Source organism: Microcaecilia unicolor, chromosome 4 (assembly GCF_901765095.1).
Source record: "Microcaecilia unicolor chromosome 4, aMicUni1.1, whole genome shotgun sequence".
In the NCBI taxonomy this organism is placed as follows: Eukaryota; Metazoa; Chordata; class Amphibia; order Gymnophiona; family Siphonopidae; genus Microcaecilia; species Microcaecilia unicolor.
In genome coordinates, this window is record NC_044034.1 from 252,527,763 (window position 1) to 252,542,453 (window position 14,691).

The 14,691-nt window shown below is 43.1% G+C and overlaps 1 protein-coding gene across 1 annotated transcript in view; it reads right to left on the bottom strand.

Annotated features, from left to right (window-relative positions):
• AFF3 (AF4/FMR2 family member 3) overlaps positions 1 to 10,165 on the bottom strand; it is a 145,366-nt gene extending 135,201 nt beyond the window's left edge. The window contains exons 1-2 of the mRNA XM_030202477.1: positions 10,142 to 10,165; positions 9,758 to 9,831 (exon numbers count right to left, since the gene is read on the bottom strand). Coding sequence (XP_030058337.1) covers positions 9,758 to 9,831; positions 10,142 to 10,165 — 98 coding nt within the window. The remainder of the gene's footprint in view (positions 1 to 9,757; positions 9,832 to 10,141) is intronic.
• Between the last annotated feature and the right edge of the window lie 4,526 nt (positions 10,166 to 14,691).

Consider the following 14,691-nt stretch of genomic DNA (forward strand, 5'->3'; position numbering starts at 1 on the left):
GTGCTTCTCAACCTGGTCCTCAAGGGACACTCAGCCAGTCAGGTTTTCAGGATATTCACAATGAATATGCATGAGCTAGATCTGCATGCACTTGCTCCTTGGTATGCAAATCTATCTCATGCATATTCATTGTGGATATCCTGAAAACATGACTAGCTGGATGTGCCCTGAGGAGCAGGTTGAGAAGCACTGCCATAATATATTAGGATGAGGCTGACATAAATCTAGGGCTGGCCTAAAATCTCCCTCTTGGAATTGGGTAACTTGGAACATAAGAACCGCCATACTGGGAAAAGACCAAAGGTCCATCAAGCCCAGTATCCTGTCTCTGACAGTGGCCAATCCAAGCCTCAAGAACCCGGCAAAAACCCAAAAACAAAACAAAATTTTAAATTAATAATGTTCAATGGACTTTTCCTTCAGGAATCTGTCCAAACCCTCTTTAAACTCAGCAAGGCCAACTTCTCTGTGAAATTGGTGTATCAGAAAACCTGGATTGAAATGCTATACAAACCAGAATTGGAGAAAGAATTCAGGAAGAGCCTGATTCCTAGGGAAAACAGACTTAATAAAGTCCGGATGTAAGCGAGAATGGCAGAGATGCCAGGTTACGCAGTTCCAAGCTTGAGATTTTGGCACAGTCCTGGAATTCTGACTTTTCCATCCTGGTGCATTATATGAGACTTGCAAAACTGATTTCAATGGGCAGGATCAGGCATAACAAAGCCCATGCTGCTTTGGGATGTAATTTCAAAAACAGGAATGTCCAAAAAGTACCCAGTTCCAGGCTGGAGAACTTAGCATCTATGGAACTGCAATACCTGAACCAGGGCAAACTAGAAAAATCCAAGCAGGACCTTAGCGACTTTAATGGGTAAAAGTAAAAGGGGGAACTCAGAGTATGGAGATACAGTATTTTTTTGTGAAGCAATACAGTATTTGACTTCCTGAAAGTCTCTGCCTCAGTGTTTGCCCTGATGCATGTGGCCCTACAAGGAAAGGCCACTGGTTACAAAGGGACTTAATTGTCCTGACCACTGGAGGGTGCTCTGGCTGGCATATAGGATAGTGATGCTCCAGGAGGAGCATAAGACAGTTGACTTCTTTGGTTCACTATTGTAGTATGGTCTGCAGGCAGGAAGAAGAAAGACCTTCTTGGTTAAGGAACTGTAAGTTTGATTACAAAAAAACTTTTGCTTCTACTGCAGTATTCTCATTTTGAGATGTGGAAAAGGAGCCACATGCATGTGCTCCCCTTTTTTCACAAGCACTGTGGAAGCCGTGACCCAGCATTTCTAAATAGATACTGACTGTAGAGAATCAAACCTTAAGGCAGTAGTTCCCAAACCTGGTCCTGGAGGCACCCCAGCCAGTCAGGTTTTCAGGATATCCACAATGAATATTCATGAGAGAGATTTCCATGTACTGCCTCCACTGAATGCAAATCTTTCTCATGAATATTCATTGTGGATATCCTAAAATCCTGACTGGCTGGGGTGCCTCCAGGACAGGGTATAGGAACCACTGTTGTAGGCTATTATAAGGAAGAAAAGGTTTCACTTGTTCTGTGTCTAGAAGTGCTTCAAAGGAGGATATCTTCAACTGTAGCAGGCACGCTAATTTATCAAAGTTTATGAGGAATCTCATGAAATGATGAAAGAGCATGTTACATCCCTTAACCAAAGTGGAATGTCTTAGGATAAGGTGCCAGTAGACCATCATCCAAGTAAAGGAAAACTGGGAGATTCTGTTGGCATAAGTGACCTACTAGCTATTATAATCACACTAAGGGTGGACTGACATTGGAACAATAGAGCAGTGCCCAAGGGCCCACAGCAGTAGGGGGCCCACTCTCCTCTAGCTTCCATCTAATTTAATCCCTTTTGATAGGTGGTTAGGGGCCCTTGGCCCTTATTGCCTGAGGGCCTAGAAACAGTGTCAGTCTGCCCCTGAATCAAGCACTTTGTGAATACCATTGGAGTTGATAAAAGTCCAAAGGGGGGAGGCCTTTGTATTGGTAATTATTGGATTGAAGGGTCAAGTGAAGGTATTTTCTGTAGCTGTGATGAATCAATATGAGTGTAATCATTCTTGATATCCAAAGAACACAGTTCTGTTCAAATAGGAGAGAATGGTCAACCTGACTTCTTCAAAATGAGGAAATAAATAGATCCATTGATCCATTTTTTGAAATGGCACCAATTTTATTGTGTTGTCTTCTAGTAGTAGCTTGATCTCACATTAAACATGATGCATAGGAGACTGCAGTGGTTTCCTTCAGTTGAGGGGCCTTCTTGGAGGAATGGAGAGAAATATTAAGGGATAACCAGTTTGATGATGCTGAAGAATCTGTTGTATTTTCCCATTCCATCAAACAGAATTCCACACAATGCCCTACCAGGTAGGGCAGAGTTCAACATGGAACTCATTGTGTTTGGATGTCAGTCAGAAAAAAGAAGCCTGACTGGACTTTTTCACCAGTCTTATTCCAAGTTCATTTCTCAAAGGCATGCCCCCTCTAATATATTAAGTTCAGGGGAGTCTATCATAATGGTTTGGGATATATTACTTGATTCTCAGCTGTCTTTCGACCTCAACTGAATAATTGCTGTCTCAATCTGAAAAATATCTTCCAAACTAAATTATTCAATTGAGGTCGAAAGACAGCTGTAGGCATGCTAACCTTTTAGCACATGCTAAAAATTAGCGTGTGATAATGTTAGAAACACCCATATATTCCTATGGGTACCTTTAGCATTAGTGTGCGGTATTATGCACAGCTTAGTAAACAGGGCCCTAAGTTTAAAACTATTTTTTTGTTAACAGGTCATCAGTTCCTGAGCAATCTTTAATGTCTGTTGTTATGTTGAAGAGATATCATCCTCTCAGAAGTATGCACTCAACTGATAAATGTCTTATAGATATACCCTCTTTTAAACACATTTGTTTACAGCAATACCAACATTCAATGTTATACTTTCTTGAATGCAGGTATAAATTTTTGTTTTTCTGTCCATTTTATATAGGCACCTTATTGTGAAATTATCTCTATATTGGGCTGGCAGTTTTGTCCACTTCTGTAAATGAAGCATTGTTTTATCTGTGGAAATGGCTTTGAAAATTATCCTCACAGAGGTCAATATTCAGAAGGATCTAGCCAGCTAAGTAAGGACTTAGCTGGCTGGTTCTAAGCCTTTGAAAATTGCCAAAGACCAAATTTATCCACCCAAGTTTCACTAGGCAGATGAGTTTAGTCAGCTATTCTGGATGGGCTTGAGGAAGGAGGTTTAAAGTAGAGTGAGAAAGCACTTTTTTAAAAAATGTTAGCCACCTAATTTGGCACTGCAAAAGCCACCCTAATTCGGGCAAGCCAACCCTCCCAGCCTTCAACTCTAATTTTAAGAAGTGTGGGCTGCCAGAACTAGAAAATTACACAGGGATGGGGAACCGCAGTAACCGCAGGGCTGAGGACGTTGACAGAGCTCGCAGGGACTGGGCGGGGACAGATCCCATGGGGACAGAGCCCACAGGGATGGGGACAAACTTTGTCCCCGTGTCATTTTCTAGTTGGAAGGGTAGAGGGTGGTGGTGGTGGGAAGGAGGGTTATTATAGCTGCTCATTGTTATTATTTTTTTCTATTAGTAATTTATATACAACAGTAGCACAGCATATTGTTCCTTTTTATACTTTAATAAAAAGATTTAAATATAAAATCATAAGTGTTCAAGGCTTCTGTAGATGAGGACAGAGCCCATGGGGACAGGGTGGGGATGGGGACAGAACCCGCAGGGATGGGGCGTGGTTGGAGACAGGGCCTGCGGGGATGGAGACAGAACCTGCGGGGATGGGGTGAGGACGGAGACAGAACCCACAGGGACAAGGACAAACTTTGTCCCCGTGTCATTCTCTAGCCAGATCCACACTTCTTTCATCAGTTAACAAAAACCTCCCGTAGTCAGGCACCCTTATTCACTGAGTTTATTTTTGTTTTTTTCTAAATATCAACAGTCAGGTAGGATCACCCCCCATTCCCCTTCAATCAGGTTTTTATTTTGCTCAATAAAAGTCTCCATGATCCCCTTCTACCCATTCAATCAAAAGAGAAAAGCAGACCACAGAGGTTCCATCTTTTCCCCTATCATAAACAATGCCCCCCCTCACCTTTCAAAAGCCCCCTAACTTCTCCAAACAAAATCAGGAGGACACGGTCTTACATCCTTCTGACTCTGCTGAATACTAAAATCAGCACTCAGCATTCATTTATTTACTGCAGGATCCAATTCCTGTTTTAGATCTCAGCAGGGGTTTTAGGGGTCCTTTTACTAAGACACAGTAAAAAGTGGCCTGCGGTAGTATAGGTGGGTATTTTGGGCAAGTACTGGGCCAGTTTTTACCGCGTCTGCAAAAAAAGGGCTTTTTTAAATGGGACAGGAAAAGGGCATGTGTAAAACTGAAACCAGCGCGCATCTAAAACTGGCCTAAGCCCTTAACACCACCCACTGATCTAGCAGTAAGGGCTCATGTGCTACACGCACGGTGACCGGTCAGCATGCGCCAACTGCCGATTACCACTGGAAACGCCGCGCAAGAGAGGAAATAAATAAATAAATCATCCATGCATTATGGGCACACAACAAATCTGAAATTACCATCAGGGGGCACGGTATCCTGGTTGTAGTCTCATTTTGGCGCACGATGGACCTGTGTAGAGCCTAATGCGCCTTTGTAATAGGGCCCCTTAGTGATTGTTCCTTTCTAAATGTCACCCCAGCATTCATGTAAGCTTTGGTGGCTGGACAACCCCGGGTCTCACCTGCGCTGACCGCCGTTCCCCAGAGGTTGAGCCCCTAGGTGTGGGCGGCCTGCAGGACTTACGTGATGAGCTGGAAGCAGGGTGTTGACGTATCAGCCAGGCAGGCAGCAGGCAAGAGAGTGATCCAGGTACAGGCAAAGTCAATAGGCAGGCAGCAGGCAGGGGAGTAATCCAAGTATAGGCAATGTCAATAGGCAAACAACAGGCAAGAGGGTAATCCAGGTACAGGCAAAGTCAGTAAGCAGGCAGCAGGTCAAGAGGGTAATCCAGGTACAGGCAAAGTCAGTAGGCAGGCAGCAGGTCAGAGGGTAATCCAGGTACAGGCAAAGTCAGTAAGCAGGCAGCAGGCAAGAGAGTAATCCAGGTACAGGCAAAGTCAGCAACGAGGGACAAGTAGATAAGAAGCAAACTACTGAGCAAGTAACACCTACCAAAATAGAAGCCGAAGCATAGAGTCCATGAAGAGCTCAGCTGATAAAGTGCTGGTGTCTGACATCAGCAGGAACCAGCAGGGAGAAGGAGCACAGCCATAGGACAAGAGCAGGGGAAGGAGGAACCGGAAGACCAATAGGAGAGAAGCAAGGGAAACCAGGCAGAGAGAGAGCAGACCCAGATGGGTGGAAGCAAAACAATCAAGGAGCCTGGAAGCCAGGCAGAGAGAGAGAGCAGACACAGGTGCATGGAAGCAAAGCAATTAAGGAGCCTGCAACCACTGCTCTCTGAACAAACCCAGAGAAGAACTAGACACACATGGCTCAGGGCAGTGCCAGTCAAGTGTGTATGTCAACGGGACCCCGCGCAGCCCGAGGACGCCGCTTGCGCTGAGGTAGGGGACATGACAGCATCCCACAAGGGACGAATATAAGTGAAGAAAAGTAAACATGCAAAAGTTATATTGTCCAAAGATGCCATTTTTAATAATTGTCTATCATTTTTTTCTAGTGCCAGAATGAATATGTGTACAAGAAATGGGGGATCTGTGAAGAAAGTCAGAAAGCAACAATGAGAAGAGAAAGGGCACAAACTCTACAAATTTATATTGCCGTCTGTCTTTCAGCATTGAAACTGAAAACCTGCTACCAGCAAACAATGCTCTAGCTAAGTTAAATTGAACCTTCATGTTCAGTAATAAAATAGATTCCATACACTAACAGGCTTATTTTCGAAAGAGACAAATCGGGAGATGGGCGTCCTTCTCTCAGGGTCTCCCAAATCGGCATAATCGAAAGCCGATTTTGGACGCCCTCAACTGCTTTCCGTCGCGGGGATGACCAAAGTTCATGGGGGCATGTCAACAGTGTAGCAAAGGTGGGACTGGGGCGTGCTAAAGAGATGGGCGTCCTCAGCCGATAATGGAAAAAAGAATGGCGTCCCTGACGAGCACTTGGGCGACTTTACTTGGTCCATTTTTTCTTGCGACCAAGCCTCAAAAAGGTGCCCGAACTGACCAGATGACCACCGGAGGGAATTGGGGATGACCTCCCCATACTCCCCCAGGGGTCACCAACCCTTTCCCACCCTAAAACAAATCCTTAAAACATTTTTTTGCCAGCCTCAAATGTCATATCCAGCTCCATGACAGCAGTTTGCAGGTCCCTGGAGCAGTTTTAGTGGGTGCAATGCACTTCAGGCAGCAGGACCCAGGCCCATCCCCCCCCCCCCCACCTGTTACACTTGAGGTGGTAAATGTGAGCCCTTCAAAACCCACCAGAAACCCACTGTACCCACATGTAGGTGCCCCCCTTCACCCCTTAGGGCTATGGTAGTGGTGTACAGTTGTGGGGAGTGGGTGTTTTGAGGGGGGGTTGGGGGCTCAGTACACAAGGTAAGGGAGCTATGCACCTGGGAGCAATTTCTGAAGTCCACTGCAGTGCCCCCTAGGGTGCTTGGTTGGTGTCCTGGCATGTCAGGGGGCCCAGTGCACTACGAATGCTGGCTCCTCCCATGACCAAATGGCTTGGATTTGGTCATTTCTGAGATGGACGTCCTCGGTTTCTGACCATCTCTAAGAATGACCTAAATGTGGAGATTTGGCGTCCCCAACTGTATTATCAAAACAAAAGATGGATGCCCATCTTGTTTCGATAATACAGGTTTCCCCGCCCCTTCACGGTGCTGTCCTGCCAGCAGCGCTGCGTATGCCTTGTAGCGCTATAGAAATGCTAAATAGTAGTAGTAGTAGTAGTCCTGCGAGGACAGCCCCAGGAAAACTTGGGCATCCCTCATTGTCTACCTTTCGGTCACAAGGACTTCAAGAAGAACAAGAAGAAGGGGGGGGGGGGGAAACCTTGGATTAGTCTTCCTTTAGCAACATTATTTTACTTTCCAAAGAGGTCCTAAAGTGTTACTCTGCTTCTCTTTTATATTTGTAACATGTACTTTATTAGCACCTTTTTTATTGCACCGTTTAAATAATTTAATTGCCATACAGTACATTTACAGCTACTAGATCTATTATGCGTTAATGTGTTTGTAATGGTCTATAATATTATGGTGCTGGCAGGCCTACTGGGGTCTCACTTATTTCTTCATTTGTAATGAATACATGATGAGACTAACTAAGCAGGGCATAAGCGCACCGTGCTTACATTCACAATAAGAACAAGAGACAGCTCTATGTCTTCTTCAAACTACTTAGTATCTAATATCAAAGACTGTTATTAGCTAGTGTGCTGCTTCCGTTATTTTTTTTCCACTGCCTGTCCAATCTAATTAAAGACCATTGTGTTCATTGTATGACAAAGATTATTTGCATCCGGCATAGACTGATTGTAACCTATTCCTGACCAGGAAATAACTGCAAATGCATTATCCTTGCACAAGGATATTTTTGCCACTGGTAGCTGGTGAATATGAATGATCCAGCTTACAACAGAGTTTTGGCACAGCACGTGAATGAAAAGTAAGTGACAACCTGATTAGTACAGGTTGCATCATGGTAGCACTTATCTATGTTCATAAGATCATTCAACTTCAATGTTACTAACAGCAAGGAGCCCTTTTACTAAAGTGCATTAGGATTTGCAGTTAACATGGCTTAACACAGGAGTTTACCGTGTGTTAACTGCAATTCTAACGTGACAATTAGTGGAGCCATTTATAGTATTCATTAATTCAGGATGTTCATTAGTTCCCATTAGCGTATGGTACCCGCTCAGAGTTAATGCAGGAGCAGTTAGTGCCTCCTATTTAGGAGGTGCTCTGTGAGAGGCAACAAGTTATCCCTCATTAACTATGCGTTAACCACTCAGCACACAGTAAATATAGGGACCCTTTTACAAAGCGGGGCAAGCCCACTGTGGGCTTACCTTGCGTCAATACAGAGCTACCGCTGGCCCAACGTGGGCACCGGTGGTAGTTCCAACCCTAGTGCATGCTATTTCTGGCACTAGGGAAAATAAGTCCTTATTTCCATGCTCCCTCTGCCCCGGAACAAGAAGTAACCTGTTCCGGGGCAGAGGGAGCATTTAACGAACAAAGGACAGGTGTGCGCGGCTCCCGGGGCGGACCGCACCCACCGCCCCCCCTAGGAACGCCACTGGGTTACTGCCAGGTTAGCGTGGGAGCCCTTACCGCCACTTCGGTGGGTGGCGGTAAGAGCTCCCCCTGCATGGCCATGGGGTAAGTGAAATCATACTGCATGGCTATTTCTTTTTTCAGCCTTTTTACCTGCTGCGGTAAAAAGGGCCTCAGTCCATGGCAAAAACAGCCCCCAGTGCTAGCGCAGGGCCCCTTTTACACAGTTTGGTAAAAGGATCCCATAATTCACTAGCTGGCTAATGCTTCCACATTCCATTCACTGCCCATGTCAAGTCCCCTGAGAGAAAAATCTGAGAAATTCCTTAACAGGCCATTTACTATGTGATAGCAGGCAAACTACATGAACCGCTAGTTTACTCTATAAAAAAATACTAGGACTAGGGGGCACACAATGAAGCTACAAAGTAGTAAATTTAAAATGAATCGAGAAACATTTTCTTCACTCAATGTGTAATTAAACTCTGGAATTCCTTTCCAGAGAATGTGGTAAAGGTGGTTAGCTTAGTGGGGTTTAACAAAGGTTTGGATGGCTTCCTAAAGGAAAGGTCCACGGACCATTATTAAAATGGACTTGAGGAAAATTCACTGCTTGTTTCTAGGATAAGCAGCATAAAATGTATTGTACTTTTTTGGGATCTTGCCAGGTACTTGTGACCTGGATTGGCCACTGTTGAAAACAGGATGCTGGGCTTGATGGACCTTCAGTCTATCCTAGTATGGCAATACTTATATATACCACAAAATGCCTTAACACGATTGTGCATTAGCCTATTTTTGCGCATTAACCACATGTTGTAATCCACGGGGTACAGGGAGGATTGTAACCCACAATGTTCTGTAATTCTCTCCCAAATCCCCTGCGCTTTGTAGACTTCTCACAAGGCAAGACCCAGGGTGGTTAAATATGCCTTCTCTCCTTCGGCTTTAGCTCCACTCAAACGCCTAGCTCCAACCTTGGCAGCCGCCTAGAGTTGCTGTCAAGGCATTGGTCTCTCCCTGGGGCCCTCCCCAGCTGCTCTCTACTAGTCTTGACCCACTGCCTGTGACAATAGTTCCACAGCGGGGCGAGTGTCTCAGGGTTTCACAGAGTGCACAATAAATCCCAAACTATATCAAACTTCCAGGCTGAGGCAGTCCCTTTCCTCAGTCTTTCTTTCTGGTCCTTCCCCCTTTCCCCTGAAAGGGGAACGGAGTAGCTTCACCTTAGTCTGTTAAAGAGCTCGCTTGTTTATAAAGATAAATTAAACAGTTCTCTTGTTTTTTTTTCTTTCACCAACTCCTGACAACCTCCCACTTGTCCCAGGTTGAAGCCTTCATTTATTAGTTCACTGCTGACGTAGCACCTTTTCCCTCCCTTCATCAGGTCTAAGACCAAGATGCCATCAGCCCTTTTAACTCTCTACCTTTGACTTGAGCCAGAGCAGAAATGTCCATAGGCTCCTCTTCCACGATCTGTTCTCTCCACCCCCACTCTCCTCTGGTTGCCAATCCATAGGCTCTTCTATAGCCCTCTCCTCCAGTTGTCCCTCATCCTCCTGATTAATCCTCCTCAGATACTCCTCCCTCCCCTTAGAATTCTGGGACTGGTAGTGTAGAGAACTCTTCCTGGCTCTACCCAGTATCTCCCTCAAGGGCTGCTGGGAATTGAAGTCTTTGGATCTCCCTGTTCTCTCTGGGGAAAGTGACAAGCTGCTTTCTCTGACATGTTTGATCCACGTGGACCGGAATCTTCAGGCTCTGCCCTCCCGTGCAGGTTTGGGCCACCCTAAAAGAGACTTTCTCCGTACTTTCTCAGCTGTTTTCCAATCCATGCTCCCAGACTCTTCACAGTGTTAAAGGCCAAGTTCTGTAAATGTGCCAAAAAATAGGCACCGGGAAAGATCAGCGCTGAGCATTGTTCTATAAAGAGCACTCTGGGATGAGCACCGTCTATAAAACAATGCCTAGCGAGGATTCTTGCTCCCAAATTTAGGTGTGAGGACTTACACCAGCTGAAACCTAGTGTAAATCCTGGTGAACAACTTGGACATGCATCTCCCAAATTCTATACCACTGCGTGTAATTCATTGGAATGCCCCTAAACCTGCCCATGCCCCTCCCATGGCCATGCCCCCTGTGGTGTTGCATATGTGAGGATTTGGATGCAGATCATTATGGAATTACATGCAGCCAGATCTGTGGGGAAATCTAAATTAGTTCCAATGTCAATAATTGATTGTTAACCACTCATTAATTATTTGCATGCAGATCTCAGGATCATATGCAAATTTGGGCACCATTTATAGAATCCAGGGATAAATGCCTAACACACTTTAGTAAAAGGGCCCCCAAATTGGAAATTATTTCAATTTTTTTGGGGGGGGATGGTTGACAGCAAATTATTTTAAATGAGTGTTTACAATTGCTCCTAGGGTTTTGTTTTCAAATACACTACAGGGAAGTCCAAGGAAACCTCTGTGAGCTCGCTGCTTGTGCTGGCTCCATTCTGCTGCAACCCCCCTCCCCCCCCCCCCCCCATCTCCACAGGAACCTCCACAATCAGATTTTCCACTGAGGCACAGGCCACAGGAGAATGCAGAAGGATAGCAATACGGCAGCCATTCCCACTGGCAGGAAATCCATACTGGCAGAAAAAACCTGTCATAGTGCTAATGCAATATGCACTGCAGCTCTTAAGCCAGCGGCTCTTATAGGGCATCAGGGGTGAGGAAAAATAGGTCTTAAACCCTACAAATTGGTTCTCATATGACAATTTACTACTCCAGGGATACCCCCCTTCACTGTTCAGTTAAACACCAATGTCATCTGACCTCTCTGACCTTTTTTATTTATTTTTAAATCTACCTGATTTGGGGGGTGAGAACATAAGAACATAACCATTGTCATATTGGGACAGACCAAAGGTCAATCAAGCCCAGTATCCTGTTTCCAACAGTGGCCAATACAGGTCACAAGTACTTGGCAAGGTCCCGGAACAGTAAAACAGATTTTATGCTGCTTATCCTAGAATGCACAGTGGATTTTCCAAAGTCCATCTTAATAATGGCTTATTAAGTGGAGGAGTAGCCTAGTGGTTAGAGCAGTGGACCTTGATCCTGGGGAATTGAGTTCAATTCCCACTGCAGCTCCTTGTGACTCTGGGCAAGTCACTTAACCCTCCATTGCCCCTCATACAAAATAAGTACTTGAATACATGTAAACTGCTTTGAATGTAGTTGCAAAAGAAACCTCAGAAAGGCAGTATATCACGTCCCATTTCCCTTTCCCTTATGGACTTTTCTTTTAGGAAATTTTCTAAACCTTTTAAAAACCCTGCTAAGCTAACTGCTTTTACTATATTCTCTGGCAACGAATTCCAGAGTTTAGTTACTCGTTGAGTGAAGAAATATTTTCTCAGATTTATTTTAAATGTACTACTCAGTAGTTTCTTTGTGTGCCCCCTAGTCCTAGTATTTTTGGAAAGAGTGTTTCAGCTGTGGCTGTCACTGGAAAATTGACTTTGCTGCTGTAGATTTCTGCTTTCAGCTGCTATCAGCTGTATGTACCTTTAGGGACCCTTATAGTGGAAAGTTTAAGTCCCTGACGCAGCCTCTGGGAGGCGCAACGTGGCCACGTCAGGCATTTCATTTTAATAAAGCTGTGGTTGCTCTTTTATTTTGGTCTGCTCTGTTGGTTGGAGAACTTTATAAAAATAATTGCATATTCTTTTAAATTAAGTCAAGAAATGTGCGTGTTCCAAACAGTAAGGGTATATATATGCACATAAATTCCCTAGGGTAATTTTCAAAGCAAAAAGTGCATGCATACTTTAATTTTGAAAATGTATTAGTACCTGCCTAGGAAAAAGTATTCATGCTATTTATGTGTGTGCACAATTATGAAATTCATCCTTTAATAAGGAGAAATAATGAGGAAAATGGCCTATTTACCAGTGCCCAGAGTATCTAGTTAAACATATTTTGATATGAAAACCTAACTTGTATCTACAGTGACTTTAACAATTTGACTAAAATTTGTTTTAGCCAAAATAAAATCTGAAATTAAATAAATATAGACAAATATATATAAAGAGAAATATATATGTATAATATAGATATATAGATATAGATAGAGGGAGAGAGAGAGAGAGAGCAAAAAACAAAGTTATCCTAGTTTTTTCTATTTCAAGTAGTTAAGTCATTAGACCATTTCTGATTTGATGGTTTTACACAATAAACTGTACAGAATCACTGCTAAGCACATCTAAAGGTTAAACTTGAAGGAGCTCATCTGTATGTAAGAACGAGCAACTGTCAAATGCTTAACCTTTTGTAGATTAAAACTGTCTTCCTAACAGATGTGAAATTATCATTATAGCACTTGCTGTAAGGAGAAATCTGAGCATTTTTCTGATATATAGTTTTCAAACAGCAATTTTATGCCTGAAGTCACCTGGACATTCATGACCAACATAAAACAAATTCTTCATTGCTTTCTAAGAAAAAAGTGCAAAAGACTATAGACCTGAATTATCTAATGTTTTCCTCTAGTTTGTGCCTATGGCAAAAATCGTTTGGTAAAGCAGCAGAGCTCTAATAGCAGTATTGATCTTAAAGAAAACGGAATTCTTTCATCAGACCAATATATGAATTATCCAATATGTTGTAGGAAAAGAGTCCTGAGATTGCATAGGTCCCTACTGAATTTTCAAAAATTTGCACATAAATACACAATTCTGCTGCCCAGGAATACTACTACTCCCTTTGATAAATTCTATATGTATAGGCTGTATGTGAATAACTTTATAGGCTTATCAGGCCTGCAATTTTATAAAGCTCATTTCTGCAAATAAAGCACTTTTGAAAATTAGCCTCAATTAAAAAAAAAGTGTCTAACTTAACTAGTCAAATTTTGGTCACATAAGTTAAGTTTATTTTGGGTCAACTCTTCCTGGCTAGATTTTTGACAGTAAATCAACCTAAATCTAGCTGAGTCAAATGTAGTTGCTTTTCCTAAAACTATCCACTGCAATGAAAATTTGCAGCAGTGATCCCCCTTCCTCCTGACTGAATGTAGGGTAACTGCATAAGCTAGTTGTGCACCAGTGAAAATTTCTACTGCCATGCAGCTGAAAAACAAGAATTTTAAGAAGCTCTTCTTAAGTTGGTGGTGCACATGCACCACTGCCAACTACTGAGGTTATACCCACGCTTATAGCAGGTTCTCTCCCTCCATCTCTTCGACCCCATTTTCAACACTAGCTAAAGCACAGGCAGTAGTTCCTTCTTCCTCTCTTCCTTACTACCTCCCCACCAGCTATCTGAAATAGACTAATGCTGGCTGGAGAATCTCTCCCTCTGTTCCTTCTTGCCTTCTGTCTGGACAAGTCTGTATATCTATTAATATTAGTTGCTCGTCAAAAATTTAGAGTCTTTGATATAGAGGGGCATTTTCGAAAAAACCATCTAAATCAGAATTTGGACGTTTTACAAAGATGTCCAAATTCCGAACAGAAAAGAAGGTCATTTTCGAAAAAGATTGACGTCTATCTTTCGTGTTTGAAAATACTATGGCCGTCCTGTGATTTGGACGTCCTTTTTTTTTGGTCCATTGTCAGACACAAGACGTCCCAATGCAAAACATTCAAAACAGAGGAGGAGTGGCTTAATGGTTAGTGCAGTGGGCTTTGATCTGGTAACATGGGTTCAATTCCCACTGCTGCCCCATGTGACTTTGGGCAAGTCAAATGCAGAAGGGGCATTTTGGATATGACATCTAAGTCTGAATTTGGACGTTTTTTTGTAAAACGTCCAAAATCAGAACAGGAAAGGTCATTTTCTACAAAAAAAAAAGTCTTCTCTTTTCCTTTTGAAAATGCTGTTTGGAAAAATGTTTTGTGATTTAGATGTTTTATTTTTTGGTCCATTTTCAAACAATACATCCAAATGCAAAATACACAAGAAATCCACAATAAAGTGAAACCATTCACATGTTCTAAGTGTGTAAAAACTTTGGTTGTAATGTAAATCTCAAGTGCATCAGAAAGTCTACACGGGAGAGAAACCATTTGCATGTATAGAGTCTGGTAAAAGCTTTGGTCAGGAGGTAAACCTCACAATGCACCAGAGAATACACAGGGTGAAACCATTTACATGTCCTGAGTGTGGTAAAGCTTTGGTTGACACGACATCAGAGAATCCACAAAGGGATGAAACCACTTACATGCACTGAGGAGGTAAAAGCTTCAGTTGCATTGGGACAGGTAATTAAAGAATGTATACTCTTGCTATGAAGTATGGAAAAATAGCACTCTGGTATTTAGATATATGTAATGAGACATCCTTTTCATCTATATATC